Below are 23,484 nucleotides of genomic sequence, written 5' to 3'. Positions count from 1 at the left end.
TATTCTTTTGCGTGTTTTTATCTTAAATTTTCTGACAGTTGAAAAGAATAACTAAATAAATAAAATAAATCCAGGCGAATGAATGTTAGTTCGGGAAGAGAGATGACTGAAAGTGGGGTTCTCAGCAGCAGAATCTCACGCGTCTGGACGGACCGCCGCTTGTGATGATGGGACAAATTAAATTAAATTAAGGACACGGCAGACTTGGATACTTACACGTACGACTATTATCTCACTCACTCACGGACATACGTGTCAGCGCTGTCCGAGTTCTCTAAAATTACTTCATCTCTCCCTCTACTGACTTGCCTCTCGCCCCTCGCTAAGTCTTATTATTACTTGACTTGAGTCTTCGCTATGGGTGTTGTACAGAGTTCTATTGGTGGAACTACCGAGGCTGCTGCGGTCGGAGCTGCGTTCCTTGCGGGTACGGCTACGGCGTATACGGTGTATAAACAACGTTTTGCAGCGTCCGCCACCACAGACAAGAGCACTAATGTCTCCGGAGAAAAGGCTACAGCTACCGCCTCTGGGACGAAGAAAAATAATTATAAATCGAAAAAAGGAGGGAATGCAGAGGACGCAGAGCTGGACGCGCTCCTTGCGCGTGCGAAGGCTGAGAAGGAGGAAGCGGCCCGGCGATTGGAGAGAGCTTCTTCGAAGGGAGTAATACCGGGGTCGTTTGAACTGGATGGGGTGGAGGTGTCGAGTGAGGTGGAGGGGAGGGAGAAGAAGGCGAGGAGGAAGGGGAAGAAGAAGGGCGCTTCTGCTGCTGCTCCCACTGCTACTGTTGGTGAAGGTAGCGGTGCGGTCTCCTCGACGAGAGGAGAGGGCGTTGACAAGGCGACAGCGCCTTCGAGCACGAGCAAGCTGGCTGACTCGCCAGTCCAGGCTAATGTTTCGGCACCAACAACAACAGAGTTAACTGCTGGCTCGTTGAAGCAGAAGAAACGCAAGGCTGCAAAGGCAGCGGATAACACTACTGCTATTCCATCCGGCTCGACGACAGCAGCACCGGCCAGCTCAAGTAACGTCAACAAACCAGCAGGAACCGCACCCTCGTTACAATCCTCCCAAGCCCTCGGTATGAGCGTAACAATGAGCGACGCGCCGGACGACGCGTCCTGGACACGCGTATCCACTCGCAAGAAAAATATCAATGACAATCAGACTCAGCAGGCTGTGCGACGTGAGACGTCCCAGACGGACCCGGAGCTGTTCACGAGTGATACGAATGTCACGACGAGCGGTGTGACGGATGAGAACACGGAAGAGGACGAGGCGCAGGAAGAGGAGGATGAGGGAAGTGTAAGGGAACCTGAACATCGAAGGACATTTGCGGAGAAGATGTTACCGAAGCCGAGAAAGACGGGGGTCGAAGAGTACGTATCTTTCTCGTTTTATTGTTATTACTATTGTCGTTACTATTATTATTGAACGACTAATGACATCTATCTTGTTGTATAGCATGGAAGACGAGCCATTACAACCGACTCTGTCGCGCGTTATGCGCATCACGCCTAAACCAGGGGAGAAACCTGCAAAGGGCTTCTCATGGGCCGACTACGAAGAGTACGCTGGTGCGGACGGCGGGACGAGTGCGGATGGCGACGAGGATGACGCTTGGGAGGAAGTCAAGAGCAAGAAGAGTGAGTCATGACATCTCAGCTCCTTCCAGCTTATGCTAAATCATGGTTCGTTTCTTTTCCAATAACAGAACTAGGCCGTTCCACCTCCGCACTAACATCCTCCGTCGACTCTCTCTCCCTTTCCCAACCTCAATCCCAAACCCAAGCACCAGCACCGGGCAAACAAACAAAACGCCAACGCCAAAACGCCAAACGGAAGGAATCAAAACAGCTCGAGAAACAAGCACAAGAACAAGAACAGCGCGACCGTCTCGCGAAACACCAACGTGAACTCGAGCGAGAACGTATTAAAGAACAATATGCGACTCCGGGAGGAGGGAGTGGGAAGAAGAATGTTAGTGGAGGTATGAAAGCGAGTGTTGAGGGTGGTAAACTCGTTTGGGATTAAAATTCAATTCGTTTTCGAACCGTTTTTGAATTTGATTTCTGGGTGGACAACTTCGTATCAAGTCCTGCATTGCTTTCCTGCTGATCTATCTTCGTATGTCCTAACATAACTAATCCTCCATCCGTTCCTTGTGTATTCTTACCATCATCCAATTCATCGTTTCATGCTGCACTGCACATAGACCAATCATATCCACCTCCCTAACAAGTCCCATTCATCCCATCACGTACCCTGTCTTTACTCAATGCGGATTTCCAATAGTCATTGTCCCTCCTCAAGTTGTTTCTTTGCTGTGCCAAATGTTATCCGAGATTGGATTGCTTCACTCTTTGCTCGTGCTCGTACATAAAATAAGATAGGGCTTTCCTGTTTACAAATATACATACTAGTACCCTATGTTCTGACATTGCTTGATACGGTCAAAAGAAACTTAGCATCCGTGCCTGAATGTATTGGATTGTGGCCCAACGTCATTTTTGCGCCGGGAATGGCAATTCTACAAAGTATACTATTCCTGACTCATTCTAAATGCTTAATAGCATACTTGATAGATTTGAAGGGGGCCCATAAGTTCAACGAATAACGAGTATATACAAAAAGAAAACAGGCAGAACTAAAAAAAAATCATAATTTGTAGAGAAGGTATACATGTGTATCATCACATCATCCACCATTACCGCCACTATCATCCTCTACCCTCCCTCCCTCCCTCCCTCCTTCCTCGGCGTACCGTACCTTCATCCTTTTACGAATCCAAGTACATCTCCATCTTCAAATTACTTTCACGAAGTAATCGAACTAACAAAGAGACGACGCGTGTTTGTCTGAAGATTACTACCATACCATTGCCAAACCAGAACCAAACCAGAATTAAGCCAGTTAAGCAGTCTGAACAGCAGGCGCAGCAGTTGCACTAGGTGAACGCGGTTCACCCATACCCATACCAGCGAACTGACCGTGCATCTGCGTGTATTGAGTATTCATGTCGTAACCCGTGTGCACGTGCGGGTTCGCGTTCGTATTCGGGTTTGCATTTGCTAGTTGGGCAGGTTGGACGCCAGCAGGTGGTGAAGACGCAGTCATCGTCGCGTTTACAGGAGGATCAGGATATGGATTCGGTGGGTACACTTGTTGAACTGCTGGTGGTGCACCTGCACTAGGCGAGCTAGGTTGCGGTTGTGGAGCACCGTAGAACGATCCGCCTGCCCCACTATGAGGTGCGTTCGCAAGAGTTGGCGAGCCGCCGGGGGCCGGCTGAGAAGGATACTGTTGCTGCTGCTGCGGAGCACCACCACTACCAATGGCTTGAGGTTGCTGCGCGTGTCCTTGTGCCGAGCCCAATGACACTGCACTACCGTTTTGTTGACCAGGTTGTGCTTGGTAGCCCGGCGATTGACCAGGGTAAGCTTGATAGAACGAAGTCCTCTCAGCAGTTGGCGAACCATGCGGTGGTTGCTGCTGTTGCTGCTGTTGTACATGTTGAGCGTCGACAGAACCTCCTCCTAGCGAACCCTGGCGCTCAGGCCGTTGTACTTGTCCGTGCGTCTGAGTCTGTGCAGGTGGAGTTTGCTGAGGCTGGTTGTCCGTAATACCGGGAACGGAGATAAAGTAAACGGCTCCCGTCAGATCGTCCCCACCAGCTGCGTAATACTGTGCCCAAGCTTGTGCATTCGGATCGGGATAAGTCGCGTTTGGATCGAATACATATGGCGGTCCTTGCGTGATCACATTCGGCTGTCCCTGCACCTGAGACGGAGGCTGGGCTTGAGCCTGAGCCTGAGGAGTCGCAGTAGGTTCCTGGTAACCATTCTGCTGTGCTTGTGGTTGAGCAGTTGTCTGAGCCGGAGGACCTTGTACTTGCTGTAATTGAGCTTGAGGCTGCTGTGTTTGCACCTGAGGCTGAGACGGCTGCTGGCCATACGGCTGGGGAGCGCCTTGAGCCTGAGGTTGGCTACCGGGTTGCGACTGGCCCACTGAAGGTGATTGGTAAGAGCTATAAGAAGATGCAGCACTATCTGGTGGAGCTTGAGAGGTGCTGTAAGGTCCGGCTGCCTGCTGCGGTGGGAATTGACCATACGAGGGACGCTGTCCAGGATATCCAGGAGCCGCATATGGCTGCGGTCCCGCAGTTGGTGTAGCGGCATTGTAAGCAGCATTTGGTTGTGGGAACCCGGGATAATTTTGGCCGTATGGTGGACCATAGCCAGGTGATTGAACCGGTTGGTAGGGCGGACGTCCATCATACACTACAGGGATGTCAGCTTATGTATTTGACGAACAATTGTATTGACAACTGACGGGCACTATGACGCGCCAAGCTTTCTTCCATCATCCGATCAAACATTGTCCGCGCCTTGACAAATGTTTCGTTCATAGAAACAAGTTCCGCTGGGAACATTTCTACCATCAGCCATATGTCAGTGAATCATCGCGGATTCGCTTACCTCGCTTCTGACTGTATTTGTCAATTAGTTTGACTATCTTCGGACGCAAACTCATGCTCGTGCGGTACAATTCCTGGGGATCACAAAATGATTCATTAAACGCCTAGTCTAAAACCGTAATGGATTTCTCACCTGAATCTCTTCGTTGTCTGCGAGGCTGTCTCTCGCTGGATCTAGTCCTCGAAGCATGTTTAGTAGTTTGTCGATGTTAGCGGCTTGCGCGAAAATGGCTGCTTCCTGCTCTGCTTCTTTTGCAATCTCTTCTGGCGTTGGATCGGGAAGAAGTTCCTACCAGGAAAAAAGTGAATGATAAAGTAGTAAAAATGATGCGACATAGGCGTTGCTTACCACATAGTTTACCGGGAAAATGCCTGTTCGACCCTTCAGCTGTCCCCTCCACCAATCTTTATAATTACGATCAACAACTTTGATGATGTCGCCTTTCTCGAAAGTTAGTTCCCCTTGCTCTGTCCCCTCAAAGGTATGCAAGGCTCGAACACGAGAGACTGAAGTAATGGGTAAAGACGTCTGGGACGATGACATTATTTGCGACGGAGCATATGACGCAGCCGCGTAACTGGGAAGAGCCGTTACAGGGCTAGCAGCAACGGGAGATTGTGGCTTAGGCGAAGGGGTACGAGCAGGGACGTAGCCGCTTGTAGATTTCGCATAACCGTAGTCCGTGCTACTGTAACGAGATGAAGTGCCAGCAGCGGGTATATGCTCCGTCGACCGGCTCGGCCCTGCAGTAAAAGACGAGCTTGAAGGACCCGCAGAGCTTGACGGACCGGCATTATTGTAGGGGTCCCAAGCACCGCGGCCACCTTTATCATGGACAGACATTTCCAGAACACGCTGAAGTTCTTCCTCTTCTCGGCGTCGGATCTCGTCGTCCACTTGTGGTGGAGGCGGCTCAGCCGGCTCCTCAAATTTGTAACCTGTCTCAATGCGATGACTACAGGCATCAGATATCAAATTGAGGGTGGACGCGTACCCTTACTCTTCAAGTTCTCGAAGCACTCTTCCATTATCCCAAGCTGAGGGTCGTTCTCAAAATCGGTCGTCCACATAGCTATGAGTGACAGAGCTTTTCGTTTGACCTTGTCATGGCTAGTCTGTTGAGAAGATTTGAGATGACTGAACGATCAGCGTATTGAGCACAGCGTACCCTGTCGGTGATGAGCCGTTCCAACCCTTGTGTGAACGAACGCGACGCAATCTCGCGGTTGACCTGCTCCCCGCAGTTTTTCGACAACGCTTCTGCTAAGGCGAGTGCATAAAGTTGGACATTGGGATTACGGTGTGCAAGTCTTTTGAGGACTGCGGCGACGACGTTACGCGCTCTGGCCGTGGGCGATATGAAGCTAAGCTAAGATTATTCAGAAACAATAAAAGATATGCGCGTACCCTGCTTCTCCCTCGTCTTGAACTTTATCGCAGAGATTGAGGATGAGCTCCCAGTTCTCGCTTGTAAGGTTCTCGTCAGTCGTCTTCGCTGTATACACACCAGCCCCGATGAGCCCGGGAAAAATACGTCGAATATGCATAGCTATACGCACCGACAATGTCGTCATAAGAATTGTTTGCGCCTGCTCTGAACATGACGGGCCGAGCGTAATTTTGCAGAGACGGGACGCGTGCTGGGGGAGAAGGGCAGAACAAGATGAGTGAGTGACGGCGGTTGGATGAGAGTCATCAAGGCTGTGCGGAGTTAGCCGAGCAGCTTTTGGCGTCTGGCATACATCCACTAGTCTCTCCCAGCATCTCTTTCCTATCTTTCCATCTTTTTCGTCAAATTTCAATGGCAAAAGGCTCGTATTTCCTTCATTTTATATACCTCAGATACTACTTGTTGATGCTACGATTAATATTCCCAGTCCCTCGCAACTTTCGTCTCCTCGAGGAGCTTGAGAAAGGAGAGAAAGGCATCGGCGACGGCTCGTGTTCCTACGGTCTCGAGGATGGCGACGATATCCTCATGAGCAATTGGACCGGCACCATCATCGGTCCTGGTCATGTGTGTATCCCAATTCATTAAACATCGTTAGCGATCTGGAGCTGATCAATTAAACACACATATCTATTTAGACAATCCACGAGAATCGCATCTATAGCTTAAAGATCACTTGTGGCGAGGATTATCCTGAAATGCCACCCAGTGTCCGCTTTCTTTCGAGAGTCAATCTACCCTTTGTCAACCAGACGAATGGCACCGTGAATGCCAATGAACTGCCTGTCCTACGAGATTGGAACAGGAACAAGAGTATCGAAACAGTACTCGTAGAAATACGAAGGTGCGTAGTTCTTTGCATTCATTCAAATATGACTAAAACTCATTCGCCACTTATTTCTCGATCTTTAGGGAGATGGCAAGCTATAACAACAGAAAGCTTCCCCAACCTCCCGAAGGCTCGTTTTTCGGCGCTTAATTTTTGGAACTTGGTAGAAAGATCGCACACTGAATTCTTTCTTTGTCTGAGCAACATTTGTGCTAATAGTAACTCATTGTCATCCTCAATGTACTGAACTCTGAATGAATATCTACTCATGTGAAATCTGACGTCGCGATCATCGCGATTGTTCAGAACACCTAAAGCAGATTGTACCGAACTACAGAATCCGAGTCGGAAGACGGACCTGTTGTCCCTTGATGTTGGGTTGTCGGGCGGAAGTGAGGTCCGAAAAGGCCCAAGCAATGCGCAGACACTGAGACTGGAATAAGATCTAGAATGATTCTGTTGGAAATGAGAGGCGTGGTATGTTAGAATGGCGTGCTAGTGATTACTCCGGATGAGAAGGTTGTACGCACAAGTAGTACACGAGCAGCTCCTCTACACCCTGCACCCTAGGCATCCTAGCTGACATTCATCGCCATACTATCGGATCTCTTCCCTTCTCGTCCAAGTCCTGCCGCTCTTTCCGACTCTTCAATCGTATAAGCAGGCTCTTTCAGCTGTTTACACCTCCTCTTATGTACTTTGCTTCTCCAATGTGCTCGCAGCGCAACGTCTGATTCGAAATACCTACGATAAGAGGTTTTGAGCACATTAGCTTCGTGTAGCGAATAGGAGAAAACGAAAGAGAAACAGAGAGGAGGAAACACACCGTGCGCATTCAACACAATAATGTTGTGCAAGACCTGGTCTATCAAAGTCAAGTGGCTGGCTTTCGAGTGCAGCCCGATTCTAGTATCGTTTTCATCAGTTGTCTTCCAAGTCGCATTGCAAAAGTATAAGTTACTTTTGGGTCCAAATCTATGAGCTGGATTTGATCTAGGTCTTTCGCTCTTGCCTGTACATCCACGGTGAATTGCATGTCAGTCTCGTCAGAATATTTGATTGCGACAAGGAAATATGCGAAGACGTTGCTTACCCGTGTCCGTGAAGCCCTATGTACATCCCTTCGTGCATGATGTGTTCTTGACCTCCTTACTCTGCCCATATTCTACAAAGCCGTATTTTCGGATTTTGAAGCAGTGGAACAGAATCAACAGATGGTATTTACTGTGAAGGTTGACCGAAATTCGCATACCCAGAATTCAAGACATGAAATTTGCGTCGATCATACTTGATGCTTGGACCACGTGCACTTCCCTGCCCACTTTCAATCCCAGAATCAAATGCAAGTAGTGTATTATATATGATGCTATTAGGTACAGAAAGTGTATAGTTTGACGAATAAGTAGTGAGGGTATGGGAAAAAAAATATGACATAGGTGTAGATCCACGGGCGCTAGCAGAGAGGTATTGTGTAAATGTGCGTGCGTGCAATAATACCGAAACTCCTTCTGTGGAATCAATCTCTACACTACAACGGAGGAAGTGGTCGACGGCACTGAGGACATATGTTCTGAAATGGTCATTAGTAACATGATGGCAGTTTTTAAGACGTTGTCACCTTGATAGCCAACCACTGAAAAAAAATATCAGGTCAGAACCGGTCTTAGAAGAAAATATGGTTCACGTACCCGTTCTAGACATGCTGTATGCTGCACGAACACATCAGAAGGTCATAGGATGCGACAGTCAAAGAACGTACGAATAAATGATGACAAGGAGCAAGTGCATAGCTCCGTCTAGCCCCACTACCTCCAAGCCCAACACTAACACCATTATTCCGCCCAGTGGCAACTTCAATCCTATCCAAAATACCTCGCATCCCTCGTTCTCGCTCCTTTTCCCTTTCTCTCTCTTTTACGCTACTACTTCTCCTGTGACCGGAGGCTGCCTTCTCGGATAACGATCGTCGGCGTGATTGTGCTCCCGGCGATACGATTATAGCCTCCATACAAATAGCACAGTCGCCGAGTGATGGTTCGGGTGCTTCTTCATCTGGGAGAGGGATGTAAGGGTGGTAGTCGTATTGTATAATCGGTGTGTACTGTATAGCATAATATCGTTAGTGTAGGGAATCGAGACAAAAAAAAAGCAACCCACAGTCCGCGGGAGGAAAAATCCGGGTCCGAGATAATCTTGAAGCATGACTATGATAACTTGGAAAAACATGAACCCCACCAAAGCAAAAATCCAAGCTAAAAAGAATAGTTGTGAGACAAGGAAGCAATTGTCAGCGCTGACGTACGAGATGTATCAATCCCCAAGACATTCTTCGGGCATGCAAATAGGTCTAAAATAAATATTATGAGTAACGTACGTCAAACCTTGGAGGGATAAGACTTACATAATGCAAAGTATGCTCTGCATGCCGTTGTCCCAATAAGATATCCGGGTCGCAATCCAGAGGTCGTTCCACGACGTGCCGAGCGTACTATTTGAGGAATCCAGAAGTTACTATAAATTCCAGCAATAGTGAATAGCGCGAGCGATGGAGAAACAAGCACGCGGACGAAGAGTGCAAGAGCTAGGAACATTGACAACCCTGTCGGACGGTCAACTCGCGGTATCGGGTAGGAAAAATGCTGCATGATACGTACAGAAACGCGCTTGAGGACTTTCTCTTAGCCTTCTCCAGACAGTAGCTAAGAATCCTCTAGTAGTGGCCAGAGCTGGAGGTGTAGTCACGAGTGCTGGTCGATTAGTCTGCTGGACTAAAGGAGAAGCGGAGGGTTCATTGGGAGGAGTAGTTGTTAAGGAAGACATCGGTGATGTGCTTGACGGCGCAGGTTGCTCCATTAGAGGTGTAACAGTGGCAGTTGGTGGAGGCTGGGTCGGTGTGTTATCCTCGGGTTGCTGGATCTGATGTATAAGGACCGAGAATTGCTACAAGAAATAAGTGAGTAACAAATCAAAGCGTGAGCGATTGAACGAACAGCTTCATAGGCCAACAATACTGCTGCAAGGAAAGCTGGTGCGATGAGCGAGAGTGATGGTCTACCGTCCGCAAAGATTCCGAACGTAATGTGCTGAAAGGTTTCAGTGATGAATGAAATAATATAGAACGTATGCATACTAACTCCAACAAATGAGATAGAATCCGCAGCTGCTTGCGTGAGGAATGCCCATCGCGAAACACGGGAGATACCCGACGGGGTCTGGCTTACCTCCGTCTGCTTCACAAAGAGCAAAAGCAGAGCGAGATAAACCAAAGCAGCCAACGCAGAGTCTGTCGAAAGTGTCAGAAGCAGTAAATCAGGGGATGATCACCACTGTACATGTTGTGGCCTTCCGCCAGAAGCGCTGAGATTTCAAGCCCTCTGCAGATCGCATCTCGAGCAAGATACCACATTTTTTGCTCATCATTACTGCATTCATCCTTAGCTCAGGTCTTGACACAGTTGTGATGCCAGTGGGGTTCTCCATCTCGTCTTCAAGCTCCTGCATCGAGGCTTTTGCCACAGCCGTTGGAATGAGCTGCGCATAAATTATGAATGGGCAGGTCGTTTTCGGCGCATCCTCTAAGGTATACATGAGATACTCCACAAGACCGTGAACAAAAAGAACGGACCAGACGTTTGAGTCTCGATTTCAATGTTACCGGAATCAATCATGTCCTGCAGTCGCTGAATACGAGCAAGTAACTCAGCATTTACCGCTTGAGCGGTCGCGTTCAAAAACTCAGCGGGAACGAGATAAGGGATTTCCCGTACGTCGACGTGTCGGCTGAACAGGTAAGCCGGTTTATCTATTAAGAAAATAGAGTCAAAGGTGACACAAGCACGTACCCTGATGGTTCCGCAAGTCCGTAAATCGTTCCATTTTCAGTGAAGTGAACGGCTTCTAAATCAAAACCGATTTCATCTCCAGTCTTACGATCGGAAAGCTCTACTCTCCCGTGCATCAAGCTTATATCCGACCAGACCGATTCATTCATCCTTTGAACATCACCTTTCCCGCCCAATCGAAGAACTGGCCGCTTCTCAATCACACGAAACGCCATTTCCATTGGCGCGCTCCAGTTCCATGTGCCAGCGAGTTCGAGCGCCTCCGTCATGTTAATGTCTTTTGTAAATGCAGAGGCGAGGTCTACCCAGGGGGGCGGAATGGATTCTTCCAGCACCTGAGGATCCGAAGAATAAGAGTTACCAGGAGGCACAGAGGACGTTGAGAGATTCGCAGTTAGATTATGCATTTCAATAGGTCCGTGCACGAGTCCAGTAATGTTCGAGTAGTAAGACGCCGAAGCAGGATGCAAAGGCACACCGAAACTCATCACGGAACGCGCAAGCTGTACACTGGTTTCATCCGTCTCTGGCTGGATAATGTTACATTTAGCAACCACAAATAACTTCCGGCCTGAACGAAATGCCACACTCACGAGTGTAAAGTTGATTGCTGCTGAATCATTCACTGCAACATTGCCTCCTGACCAAAGCCATGCACTGAAATTCGATTGCTGGAAACGTAGGTTCTTCAAGCTTTCCCGGTATTGGCTTCGCACGACGAGGTCTTCCTAATAGACAGATATTTAGTAGATTGTCGTTATTAAGGAATAATTTCCATACTCCACCATTATTCGTAAGCATGAAGAGCATAACTGTCATGAACAGGAACGAGGACATGCCTCCCCGCCCACTTTGGGCACCAAGTCCTGGGTTGTCCAGTGAGTCAATCTCTTGATCATCCTCGTCATCCCGTCTGCCTGGAGTAGTAGCATTGCTAGAACGGGCCTCGGTATTTTCTGGAACCGTGTCTTGAGGGTCAGGCATTGGCTTAAAGAACAGGACACGAGTCGTTCGTCATGTAGGAATCGGTCGTCTCAAGGTGTCCATTTAGACTCCGCGATCGACGGAACGCGTCGTTTTGTATCAGATACCATTTAGGGAAGAGCCTAGCTTTCTATCTCTAACCGTAGTTAATCTTTCTCAAAGGTCACTTCGTAAGCACTCTTGGCAACCTGTGATCGTCTCATAGTCTGCAGCTCGACAAATCATAGCGAGCTGTGTCTCAATATTCTTCAAGGAAATACATTTTACAATATCTGTACAATACTCGGTGATATATTCCGAACCCTCACTGCCCGTAAATTTCAACAAGGACATCTATGGCTTTACGTGGTTTCCAATCAGGGAATTCATTGTTGTCCAGCTCCTCTGGCCTCCTAGCGACAACTCCACTTCCTTTATCCCAGTCCAGCAGGAGTGCAGAGACATAATCCTTGGGATCATTTGCGATAGCATTCTCCAGCTCCGAGCGCGGACGGTAGGAGACCGTCACATTCTTGCCTGTACGTGCTTTCCAGGCGTCAGCGATCTGGTTATAGTTCTGAACATTCAAGGCGAGATCAGTGCCACTGCCTGACTTGAAGCTGAACAAGGTCTGCTTACAGCTCTATCACCTTCAATGCGGAAGTGATGGCCCTCGATCTTATCCTTCGGGAGCGCGGTGAGCGCGTGTGCAACGAACCTAGCGACATCGCGCAGGGAAGTCCAGGATATGTCGGCCGTGCCAGAGCCAGGAATCACTATCTTTCCATTGACGAAATCAAATCCGATCGCCTCAGAAAACCCCCTACTCAGTATTAGCAGCTCAAATGAACATCCGAATTGTCACAACTCACTTCTGGAATACGTAATCCATCCACGGGCCATTGTAGAACGCAGCATAGGGTATCTTGATCTCATCCCTAAGCTTCTTCTTCAACGCGTCCTTCTGACCCCAAATCGATTCGGTAACTCCATCCGTTGGGTTCCCGAATTCCGAGGGCACAAAGAGCTTTACTCCAGCTGCCTTGGCACCAATTGCGAGACCTTCCTGGACATCAACAACGACAAGCGTTGAAACGACGACATCAATGCCGGAAAGAGCAGACTGGATTGATGATTGGGAACTATAGTCAACAACGACGCGCTTAGCGCCCTTTTCGACCAGATCGTTGTGTTCGTCTGACTATCAGTGATGTCAGTAAATCTACCGAATGGAATACATACAGATTCGACTTACTTTGCGTGTCAAGAAAGCGACAGAAGAGACCACCCCGTTAGTCTTCTTTTTAAGGAGCTCTTCAACTACAAGTTTGCCTATATGTCCTGCTCCTGCAACAGCAAATGTCTTATATCCAGACATCTCGGGTTAGAGAAAACTTGTGCAAGATAAGCTTGTAGGGACAAGTTAAAGGGTTGACTAGTGCGTTGGTGCAGGAGCAACTCCCTTGTTTCCGGGGTATTTATATTCTCGAAATACACGATCGGCAGCGAAATGGCGCAAGACCGCATAACAACAGCTTGCTTCGTTCTATAGGGTACACAATACCTGGATAAGTTCGCGTGATACATGATTACAGAAGCAGCCTGCACACTCACCGAGTCGGACGCCCAGTTTTGTGCATGGGTTATCTACTTTGTAAGCACACACATAGCTTGTAAAATGCTCTAGCCCATTATTGACATGTGGGGCTGACATAACTTGCAGGCCGGCCTCCAAGGCAAGCACACATATGTAATCCCAATGCGTCGGCGCTCTGAGTCCGAGCCATCCTAGTATTAACTGCTTTGAAAAAGTTAGGCTCTGCGATCGACAGTGATGCACCTATTCATTTCAACATTTGTTTCCATAAGAGGGCAATCATTACAATCACAGTTAATTCACCTGTACATGAAAGAAATTGCTTGTACGTATTTGCGTTAGAACAAGCATCTGAAACTTCTGGAGGTAGATTGCTGTTCAGTTACTTCCAAGATCCACTCCAAGTACACGTTCTTGCAAATAGTAAATTGCACCCTAACAGCACCTCAGCTATGTGTCAGCCAACACTAATGGTTTGATTGAGAGTTTGCTTGAGATCTTCATCATACAAATTGAAGAGAGAAAGAGCTGTGGGAGAAATAGCTAAAGCTGTGTCTGACTATTTCTACAGCACTGTGAGCAGATGACAGCAGAATCTAGTATGCATAAGAATGAGGCAAGGCAGAAGAAGGGTACAACCACAGTAAATCTGTGACCAATTCCTGTTACGGTTGTCCAGATCAAGAGTTGTTCTATTTTTAGTCCTATAATCACATGATATGTCAAATTTTAGTGCCTCTTATTCATAATTATGCTTTTCGTCTGTCAAATCCAAAAGCACAACTGTCTGAGGCTGAACTAGTTACAGTGTACTACATCTTGATTTTCTTTGGGACTTATAACATATATGATACACGGAGATGTATACTAAAGTAATCAAATACTACTTCCCGTAAATGTCGACAAGAACATCGATGACCTTCCGAGGTTTCCAATCCGGGAATTCGTTATTGTCCAGCTCCTCCGGCTTCTTAGCAACAACGCCATTTCCTTTATCCCACTCCAAGATGAGGATAGGGATCCAGTTCTTCGGGTCCTTCGCTACATCATTTTCCAGCTCCGAGCGTGGACGATAAGAGACTGTAACATTATTTCCCGTACGTGCCTTCCATGCGTCAATGATCTGGTTAAAACTCTGAGGATTCCAAGAGAAAGATTGTTTTAGTATCTCGACTTAAAGCTGAATAGTGTTTTCTTACAGCTCTTTCTCCTTCAATGCAGAAGTGGCGGCCCTCGATCTTTACCTTTGGAAGTGCAGTGAGTACGTGTGCGACAAACCTAGCAACATCAGGGATAGTGGTCCAGGTTATATCAGCTAAGCCAGATCCAGGGACTACCATCTTTCCGTTGACAAAATCAAACCCGGATGCCACAGCGAAATCCCTGTCTCATCTTATTAATGCTATCCCGGATCCGAACGACCAAGTCTTACCTCTGAAACATATAATCCGCCCATGGGCCGTTGTAGAATACGGCATAGGGTAAATTCATTTCATCCTCGAGTTTTTTCTTCAACGCAGCTTTCTGACCCCATATCAATTCGGTGGGTCCATCAATTGGGTTTCCAAATTCGGAGGGTACGAAGAGCTTCACTCCAGCTTCCTTGGCACCGATTGCAAGACCTTCCTGTACATCAGCAACTACAAGCGTCGAAATAACGACATCAATGCCAGAAAGAGCGGACTGGATCGACGATTGGGAACTATAGTCAACAACAACGCGTTTGGCGCCCTTCTCGACCAGATCGTTGTGTTCGTCTGACTATCAGTGATGTCAGTAAATCTACCGAATGGAATACATACAGATTCGACTTACTTTGCGTGTCAAGAAAGCGACAGAAGAGACCACCCCGTTAGTCTTCTTCTTAAGAAGCTCCTCAACTACGAGTTTGCCTAGGTTTCCCGCTCCTGCAACAGCAAATGTCTTATATCCAGACATCTCGGTTTGATGAAAACTGGTGCAAGATAAGCTCGAAGGTGGAAGCTAAAGGGTCGACTTTGTGGGTTTGATACGGGAAGACTTTCATCGTGTCTAAGGTATTTGTCGTCGCAAAGAATATGTCGGCAACGGGGTGACGCAAGATCTTGTAAAATTAGTGCACAACGGCTTGATTCGTAGCTGTATTCATTCGCATAATACCTGGATAGGTAATCCGTGATCACCAAAAGCAGCCTGTACACCGATCGAAACGGACGACTCATTCTGTTCATCGAAAATCTCGTTTGTAAGCTTATGCATATGTTTCTGTGCATTTCGCATTGTTGTTGAGATGAACAGCTGACGCAACTCGAAAGCCGGTCTCCACAACAGACATATACATGTAATCCAATGCACTACGGTGCTCCAAGCCTGAGTGTTCCAAAAAAAAATCTAGGTTCTGTGATTGCTAGAGAATGCAATTACTAGTATTTTATACTGTATGGATGAAATAAATGAATTTCTCTAAGGAACAAAAAAAGTGTATAGAGTAATAATGATTATTATTCAATAAATACCACATAAACATGCTTAACATCTTGTACACTTCCAATTGTTTGCAGCTGACTCAACCACACTATGCACCTTAATATTTCTCAGGGACTCACAATACATGAAGATATATGACCACTACTTAGTTGTTGTAAATGCTAACAAGAACGTCTATGACCTTCCAAGGTTTACAATCAGGGGAATTCGTCATTGTCAAGCTCCTCAGGCTTCCCAGACACACAATATCCTTTATCCCACCCCAACAAGAGGGCAGAGATTAGTAGATCCTTCAGGTTCTTCACTATAGCATCCTCTAGCTCCGAGTGCAGACGACAGGAGACTGTCACGTTCTTTCCCGTACGTGCTTTCCAAGCATCAACTATCTGGTTATAGCTCTGCAGATTCCAAAATAAAGGTGAGTATATTAGCAGGCTCGAATCTGGATAGGATTTGCTCACGGCTCTATCTCCTTCAACACGGAAGTGGTGGCCCTCGATCTTATCCTTCTGGAGTGCGGTGAGTACGTGTGCGACGAACCTAGTAGCGACATCACGTCTGGTGGTCCAGGATATGTCGGCCGTACCAGAGCCAGGAATCACCATCTTTCCATTTGAAAAGTCAAGCCCGGCCAATTCAGCAAAACGCCTGTCCGGTATTAGCAATGCTAGTCAACATTTGGACTACAGCAGCTTGCCTATGAATACATGATCCGACCACGGGCCATTGTAGAACGCGGCATAGGGCAACTTGATTTCGTCTCTAAGTTTCTTTTTCAGCACTTCTTTCTCTCCCCAAATTGATTCGGTAGATCTATCTATTGGATTTCCGAAATCAGAGGGCACGAAGAGCTTGACTCCAGCTGCCTTGGCGCCAATTGCGAGACCTTCCTGGGTGTCGATGGCGGGAAGTATTGAAATAACGACATCAATGCCAGAAAGAGCGGATTGGATTGATGATTGGGAATGATAGTCAACAACGACACGCTCGTCGCCCTTAGTAACTAGGTCGTCGTGTTCGTTTGACCATGAAGATATTAATAAATCTACAGAGTTTCATTTGTATGGATTCGATCCATCTTGTGCGTCAAGAAAGCAACAGAAGGTACTACCCCGTTAGTCCTCTTCTTAAAGAGCTCTTCAACTACAAGTTTGTCTATATGCCCTGCTCCTGCAACAGCAAATGACTGATATCCAGACATCTCGGATTAAAGAATACTTGTGCAAGCTTGAAGAGACGAGCTAAAGAGTTGACCTGTGAGCTGATGCAGGAGTAGCTCGCTTCCCTTCAGACTGTTTATCTTGCAAAGTTCATTGTTGGCAGCGCGGTGAAGCAAGACTCTATAAAACTAAAGCGCAATGGCTAGTTTTGTTGTATTGAGCACACAAAACATTATTATCAAAGCAGCTTATACACTCACTGAATTGGAAGGACAGCATCTATTCTCACCTTTGTAAGTATGCACATATGTTTTTGATGCACTCAAGGCTTTGTTTGTTGATATGCATATGATGAGCTGACACAAGTTGAGACCTGGTCTCTCAGACAGACCTGCTCAAAATTTAAACTCCGTGAACGACACAACGCGTCTCTAAGTTAGTTAAATTAGTAGCACTTTCCATATTAGGGCATAAATTATAAAATTAATAATCATTTGTGTTTTGATCTGAAAGGCATGATGATATTCATGAAGGAACGAAGGTAAAGTGTGAAGGTTGGACATGCCGAAAAGGACAGCTTGACGAGCTTACTATTAAGATACTTTGGCGACAACGTAAAAGATAGGATCAAGTCGTGAAGGTCGACATTCCGATACGAATGAGCATTTTTTTAAAAGTTACAAGACAGATGAGAAATCACGTATCACTATCCAAATACTCTAAACCCGCCCCTTACAGCATTTTCTACGTTGACGTCCATCGTTCCCTGGTCCTCTTCATGTACTTCAGTATCAGGAAAGCCCTTCCCCAGCAACGACGCAAACAGCTCGTCAATCTGTTCTTCGTGCCAAACAGCACCACCAGGCGGAGGAGCGGGAGCCATAAAGTTCTGTAACTTCTCATGAACTTCGTATCGTAGCTTTCGACCTTTGCTTGCACGTGTGTCAACAGTGCTACGGCGTGTCTTTTTACGTTGTTGCTGCGATGCCCGCCAATCCGCTGAAAGATCACCTAGACCAGATTCCGCCCCGGACCGTGCATCGATTACGTCCCGGAGTAATGTCTGGTAGAAGTCCGTGTCGTCGAAAACATCCGTCATTGTATTATCAGGAGGAGCGTCTGAAATTTCCGAATGTCGAACGCTGGGCAGTCGATTCTCCGATCCACGCCAATTCCGTGTTCTTTCAAGTAGTTTATCGCGCTCTAGTAGCGCCTCATCTACGAGCTGGACAGCCCCCTTCATTTGACTTGAGTTTTTGCTCGAGAATTTCGTACGATTTGAGGGGAGAAGGGTTGCAGGAGCAATTGCCAGAACCTTGTTTGACCATTTTTGTAGCGTCGAGAGCAGACGAGGGTGAAAGCTAACGTCCACAGAAATGATTCGGGTTAGGAGACAGATGATGAGAAATATTGAACGTGATCCGCCTTACGTTGCCTCTAGTTCTGCGAAGTGTGCACTACTTTCCTGTAATTCCTCTTCCCAATCACGGTCCCCTTCAGCAATTTGGTCCACTTTTCGACGTTTTCGAGCTGGGGCGGTGACGGTTTCATTAGTAGTCATAAGTTTCTAAGGAGGATGTTGGTTATCTTTCTGTATGCATTGGCTTCAAGTAATGCGTTTTGTTGCTCACCTCTTGGAAGTCAAACAATTCATCTGCGAGGGACAAACTTTCTGCAAGTAATTTGTTAGCTGCATCGCGGCTTTCAGAGCTCGCAAGGTAGTATGGAATGCCTGTCGCATCGGGTAATCTGTTCGTGGAGGATACGAGTTTTTGTAATCTTATTCGCGCATCCAGGAGTCTGTCATATATTACCTAAACGAATTTGAATGTGCCATTCCCTAAAGGCAAATAGTTTGACTTACTAGTTGCCTTGCAACTGCCTTGCCTTTTGTTCGTTCTTCCTCACGCGCACGCTTCAGCGTAATTGAAGGGTCATGTTCTTCCGTTCTTTGTGGAGCGGAATCTGTGTTCAATATAGGCTCCGGAGCGTGTTCTCGAAGGCCGTTAGAACGACTATCGTTGTCCGTATCTTCATCGTTCTCTCCATCGTTATTCTCATCTTCTTCCTCCGAGGTCACGGGTTGCCCTCGAGAACTGTCAGGCACATCATCCGACAGGTCGCCAGCGTCGCTTTCGAGTTGCTTTCTCGAGGTGTGCACCCCCTCGTATTTCGGGTCGGCAAGACTTTCATGCAGCTTGCTTCGGAGAGCAGACAGACTAACGCCGAGGCCAAATGAGAAAAGGGCAAGGAGAAAGCCCAATGGGGCAATAGTGACGATGCCTACCCAACGTCTACATAGTGCTCTCTACCTGCGCTCTCAAGTAGTTCGTTTGCGTGTTCTGGCTGGGCATTCGTAATTGATATATCTTCTGGGTCAAAATCTGTCCACGTGCACATAATGAGATCAGGCCCGTCAGAAAGTTTTTTAGCACGAGGTGGATTCAATAATATACACACCGACCTACGGGAGCTGGCTGGTCGAGCTGGGCAAGTGTTTGAGCCAAAGATACGTCTAGAGAGAACATAGGGTAAGTAAGGGGATTTGTCGGGAAGGAGAGGATATGCATACGCTTCGACATCGGTGCAAGAGGTCAAGAGGTGTGTGCACCAAGAAGATCGTGTGAGAAAAAAAACAAAAATTGATGCTGTCCAAATGCAGGCACAGCGCGCCAGACTTTTTTCTCTCCATCTCACCTTCCACCTCGTACGTCGCAGGAACAAACCCTGCGCATTCCACCCTCGACAAGCCACTCTGGAGCTTACCTCGCTCTCATGTTCATTGCACAGAAATGTCCAAAAATCATCTTACGCAGAGTAAGTCTCATGAGCACTTCTTCTCGTCAACTGAGCCTCGGCCCTGTGGGTCACACTATACGTTTCCCGAAGGAACTTAACCGACTGCGAGGCCTGCCGCATGTCATTATCCGTCGTAAATCAACAAGACATGCATGCATATTGTCTGCTTCGCGATTTCTTTGGCCCCTTTTCATTTATCACTTACGCTTCAAAAACGTCTTTAACTAATACTTCGTCCCCTCCCCAGATCGTTCCAACCCTCAGACCCAAGCTCTATCAATGCCGTCTGCTCACGCCCATACCGTAGGCGTAGGCGAAAAAGGCGGCTCGCAGTCTTCCCCGATGTCGCCGAACGAGCCGGAGGACGACGACGACATCTGCCCGGTGTGCGAGAGCGAGTGTACCTGCGCGAACAGGTCTCGCAATACCAGCTCCCTGCAGACCAACAGTTATTCAAGTGGTTATATATCTCAAGATGTACCCAGAAAAATAAGCGCTCCTACATCTACAACGTCGGGGCTAGCCTCGCTAAAGATCAAACTTACGTTGCCGCCTCGGCCGCCTCATCAACCTCATACGTCAACCAGCGCAAAGCCATTCGCTTCACGCTCGCACTCATCCAAGAAAAAGGCCAAAGACCCTGTGGAGACCCTTTCCAGCAAAATCGCGTCGGAAAACGCCTCTACGTCCTCTCCCATTGCCGAACGTGTCGTATCTGGGGGCGCACACGAGCTACAACACAATGCCACAGGTTCTATCCCGAAAAAACGAGGCCGGCCGAGGAAGGCCGTAGTCGCAGCTCGCGAAGCGGCAAAGAATGCCTCGGAAGCAAAACATCCGGTCGTGGTCACTGGCCAATCAAATGGCAACGTGGTCGTCGCGAGGCAATTACAAGCCTCGTTATCTCGTAGATCTTCACAAATAGCTTCCTCTTCCACAACCAAGGAAAAGGGCAAAAAATTGCATGGCGCTGCTGCCGCAAGTCGTGCAAAAGCACAGCAACGAAAAGCCCAGCAAAAGACTAAACGTTGCAAATCGAACCGGCAGGCCGTTATCGAGGATGAGAGTTCGGAACTTAGCGAACTTGACGATGACGATGAGATGGCTGATCTTCATTCATTTGGCCTTCCAACATTCGTCCCAGCGTTTTCTTCTTCTTCTAACAGCTCGTCATCTGACTCTGGTTCTGACACGGATTCTGATAGCGGCAATAAGGTACCCCCTTTCTCCCGGTCCCAAGATTCTCCGTCATTCTTGTTGAGTGATAATGAGTACGCTCGCCGCAAGCGAGTGTATCATAACAAGTGGGACCTTCGCATCCGAAAAAGAAGCGTAGGTGTGGATGAAAGTACCGACACTAATATGGATACTGACAGTGGCGAGGAAGGAGAAGAGGAACAGGACGACGAAGAAGACAATGAAGCGGATGAAAATGATGACGATGCGGACGATCCGAGTGTGCAACAGGAAGTACGTTACTCGGGGATTGCCACTGGTTGGACCGATGACGACGAAAGCAGCTTTGACGCAGACTTATTTTTCGCTAACCTGAGTGATTCGACCGGTGAAGAAAGTGGCGATGAGCGAATGGTTGACGCTGAGATTGATCCCGCTGACGAAGGTACCCAGGACGATGAGATGTATGCATCGAATGAAGGACTAAGTGCCGCCGGCTTCGACATGATGCGGCTTTCTGAGATTGCTGCTGCGGGGTTTCTCGCACCCTTTGCTGATCTTGACCGTAATACTGCGGAGAGTTTCCCTTTCGGACAAGGTTGGGATCAGCTTTCACTTTCCGGTAGCCTCAGGGACACCATATCTGGTCTCGAAATTGAGCCAACACGCAGACTTCCTCTCGGTTCTTCACTGGGTTCCCCGATTCCAGGGTACGAAGAAGCCGAAGCCATGATGGCAACTTCGGAAGAGGAGGAGGCTGTTGCAATGTTTGACAATTGCTCTGGGGACCTTGAAGAGGAGACGGGCGTCGAATTCTATGAGGGCAGCGACGGAGAAACGACCGAGGATGAGTTTGTCGACGTAGATGGCATTGCTACACCCCGGCGTGAAGTTCTCCTTCACTTCCCAGCATCACTTGGTGCTATCGACCCTATGTCAACGCTCAGCAGTCCTACGAAGGGACCAACAGAGCGAGAAAGGGCCTCTTCGTCTGTTTCATCCACCCGTAGTTCAACCAGGCCGCCTCTCAAACCTATTGAAATCTTGTCAAGGAAGTCTTCCTCGACGAAGCGCAAAGAGGCCACTAATATTGATACCGTCGACGCAGTCTCTGGACAGACTCATTCTGCCCCGACCATGGGCTCATTCGTTCCTCGGGCATTTGACAAGACTAGACGCGTGCTCATCTCAAGCTCAGGTAGTAATTCTGGAGGTGCCATTCCCTGTCCATATCCAGCTGTGAGAAGACTTCGCGGACGTGGTACTTCAATAAGTGTCCTGAGCCGTAGTGGCGTAAGTTGTATATTACTGTTTATTGCACATTAAACTTTCTATTCACGCGTGGGCTAATTTGACAGAGTGATCGTTCTTATCGTTCACGTACACCTTCGCTGCTTAGTGCTGCTCGCTCGCCTTACGAGACATTTGGTTCTGGTGATTTTGAGAGCACTGATGATTCTCAACTGCCCCATGGTGAACCTATCCAACTGGACGATGTGATCGACACCAAATTCCTTGAGCCGGAACGTTCTGACGCTACTGTCCCCGATTCTGCGGCGTCTGAAACGGGTGAAGTGATGGACACTTGCGAGTCCGACTCCGAACGCGCTCGTCACATCGAGAATTTGCGTAGATGGGACCGGATCCCGATAGATGCATTCCGCAAGACGCGTGCGGCTGGGGCCACGGGTGATTTCATCGTGAATAAGATGGACGTTGTCGGTACACCTCGTGCACCTCGTCCATCTGATGGATTCTCTTATGGCTCTGCCGTTGGGAGCATGCTGCGTGGCAGTCCTTTAAGTACGGCATTGTGGAACTCCGGGAGTTCTGGTGCCCAAACCGAGCACAATAACAGTACGCCTCGTGGAAACAGAAGGGGAAAGCTGGCTTCGTTAATGGTATCACCAATGCTCCTTCCTGTTCGTGATGGAGACCGTACTCCAACGAGCGAGCGTCAGCAACAACACGCTCAACTTGCACAGCAAAACGTCAAGTCCCGGAAGGAACTGCGCAAGGAAAAGAAGCGCAGTCGTAAGTTTTTCGGGTCTGCGACATCTCACACCCGCCACAACCATTTCCCGAATTCTAAGAGCAGGGCTACGGCCAGCATGCAACGCTCGTCCATTCCATCCCTCAGCCTTTGAGAGATGTGCTTAGAGGCTAGATTAATGTCTCACTTTTTTTTGTTCACTTCTTTGTTGCTCGTTGGACTCCGCCTTGTAGATCATGCCTCATGTTCTGTATCAACCTCAATTCCTCGTTATTATATTTTACGGCTTGCACCTCACTCCAATCACGCTTTGTCTTCATGTTTAATACCCATCTCGCCTCCGTACTCCCCGGTCTCCGTGTTCCGCAAAATTTTCATCGAATAGCGCATGTGCCGCTTGATATTAATATCTTTTTTGATGCACGCGTCTGTAGCTTTGATTCTTCGTATTTCGCTTGGCTTTCTCTGTTTGATCCCGTCTTTCCTCCGTCTCCCCTGTCTGAGTTCCCCCAATGAGTGGTTATGAAAAAGTTGTATGAAGCAGTTTTTGTTAATGTATGTAGCAAAGGTTGAATGAAGGCCTTGAAGGTTACAACGTCCTGGGGGGATCAATACTTGTGCGAATAATCAAGGATGGGAAGCATCACTATCAGACGGACTTGATGCACGAGACGGACAAACGAATCCGATGCAATCATTAATTTGTACTGTAATAAGTATGTGACACC

General features: G+C 47.8%; 8 protein-coding genes across 8 annotated transcripts; 3 read left to right on the top strand and 5 right to left on the bottom strand.

Annotated features, from left to right (window-relative positions):
- The first annotated feature begins 347 nt into the window (after positions 1-347).
- Positions 348-2,424, top strand: FOMMEDRAFT_143921 (uncharacterized protein). The gene is made up of 3 exons (XM_007261464.1): positions 348-1,382; positions 1,468-1,649; positions 1,718-2,424. The coding sequence occupies exons 1-3, from the start codon at positions 358-360 to the stop codon at positions 2,035-2,037; spliced, it is 1,527 nt and encodes a 508-aa protein (XP_007261526.1). The 5' UTR covers positions 348-357; the 3' UTR covers positions 2,038-2,424.
- A 1,870-nt stretch (positions 2,425-4,294) lies between these two features.
- Positions 4,295-6,083, bottom strand: FOMMEDRAFT_74561 (uncharacterized protein; the record flags this gene model as incomplete). Its single annotated transcript, XM_007261463.1, has 8 exons — positions 4,295-4,425; positions 4,482-4,554; positions 4,614-4,769; positions 4,830-5,419; positions 5,476-5,596; positions 5,650-5,824; positions 5,889-5,976; positions 6,041-6,083. 8 exons carry the CDS (start codon positions 6,081-6,083, stop codon positions 4,295-4,297), a joined length of 1,377 nt encoding a protein of 458 aa, XP_007261525.1.
- A 171-nt stretch (positions 6,084-6,254) lies between these two features.
- FOMMEDRAFT_16227 (UBC-like protein) lies at positions 6,255-7,919 on the top strand. The gene is made up of 8 exons (XM_007261462.1): positions 6,255-6,290; positions 6,357-6,498; positions 6,570-6,775; positions 6,844-7,216; positions 7,291-7,504; positions 7,587-7,666; positions 7,722-7,772; positions 7,854-7,919. The coding sequence occupies exons 1-4, from the start codon at positions 6,283-6,285 to the stop codon at positions 6,908-6,910; spliced, it is 423 nt and encodes a 140-aa protein (XP_007261524.1). The 5' UTR covers positions 6,255-6,282; the 3' UTR covers positions 6,911-7,216; positions 7,291-7,504; positions 7,587-7,666; positions 7,722-7,772; positions 7,854-7,919.
- A 260-nt stretch (positions 7,920-8,179) lies between these two features.
- Positions 8,180-11,557, bottom strand: FOMMEDRAFT_115893 (uncharacterized protein). The gene is made up of 15 exons (XM_007261461.1): positions 11,383-11,557; positions 11,196-11,330; positions 10,603-11,132; positions 10,386-10,540; positions 10,093-10,335; positions 9,895-10,043; positions 9,751-9,843; positions 9,415-9,700; positions 9,162-9,359; positions 9,063-9,107; positions 8,918-9,012; positions 8,520-8,861; positions 8,449-8,469; positions 8,379-8,393; positions 8,180-8,330 (listed from the first exon to the last, which is right to left on the bottom strand). Exons 1-15 carry the CDS (start codon positions 11,437-11,439, stop codon positions 8,289-8,291), a joined length of 2,406 nt encoding a protein of 801 aa, XP_007261523.1. The 5' UTR covers positions 11,440-11,557; the 3' UTR covers positions 8,180-8,288.
- A 333-nt stretch (positions 11,558-11,890) lies between these two features.
- On the bottom strand, positions 11,891-12,943 carry FOMMEDRAFT_150108 (NAD-binding protein; the record flags this gene model as incomplete). Its single annotated transcript, XM_007261460.1, has 4 exons — positions 11,891-12,142; positions 12,205-12,388; positions 12,438-12,766; positions 12,821-12,943. 4 exons carry the CDS (start codon positions 12,941-12,943, stop codon positions 11,891-11,893), a joined length of 888 nt encoding a protein of 295 aa, XP_007261522.1.
- A 1,102-nt stretch (positions 12,944-14,045) lies between these two features.
- On the bottom strand, positions 14,046-15,100 carry FOMMEDRAFT_150107 (NAD-binding protein; the record flags this gene model as incomplete). Its single annotated transcript, XM_007261459.1, has 4 exons — positions 14,046-14,297; positions 14,362-14,545; positions 14,595-14,923; positions 14,978-15,100. 4 exons carry the CDS (start codon positions 15,098-15,100, stop codon positions 14,046-14,048), a joined length of 888 nt encoding a protein of 295 aa, XP_007261521.1.
- Positions 15,101-17,494: 2,394 nt separating this feature from the next.
- Positions 17,495-19,316, bottom strand: FOMMEDRAFT_130725 (TRAUB-domain-containing protein; the record flags this gene model as incomplete). Its single annotated transcript, XM_007261458.1, has 6 exons — positions 17,495-18,149; positions 18,219-18,355; positions 18,420-18,602; positions 18,653-19,007; positions 19,076-19,172; positions 19,253-19,316. The coding sequence occupies 6 exons, from the start codon at positions 19,314-19,316 to the stop codon at positions 17,495-17,497; spliced, it is 1,491 nt and encodes a 496-aa protein (XP_007261520.1).
- A 550-nt stretch (positions 19,317-19,866) lies between these two features.
- FOMMEDRAFT_150105 (uncharacterized protein) lies at positions 19,867-22,910 on the top strand (the record flags this gene model as incomplete). The annotated part of the gene is made up of 2 exons (XM_007261457.1): positions 19,867-22,056; positions 22,122-22,910. The coding sequence occupies 2 exons, from the start codon at positions 19,867-19,869 to the stop codon at positions 22,908-22,910; spliced, it is 2,979 nt and encodes a 992-aa protein (XP_007261519.1).
- Positions 22,911-23,484: the final 574 nt, after the last annotated feature.

This window comes from Fomitiporia mediterranea (genome assembly GCF_000271605.1).
Source record: "Fomitiporia mediterranea MF3/22 unplaced genomic scaffold FOMMEscaffold_1, whole genome shotgun sequence".
Classification (NCBI taxonomy): domain Eukaryota; kingdom Fungi; phylum Basidiomycota; class Agaricomycetes; order Hymenochaetales; family Hymenochaetaceae; genus Fomitiporia; species Fomitiporia mediterranea.
This window is presented reverse-complemented; position numbering and strand designations above follow the sequence as displayed.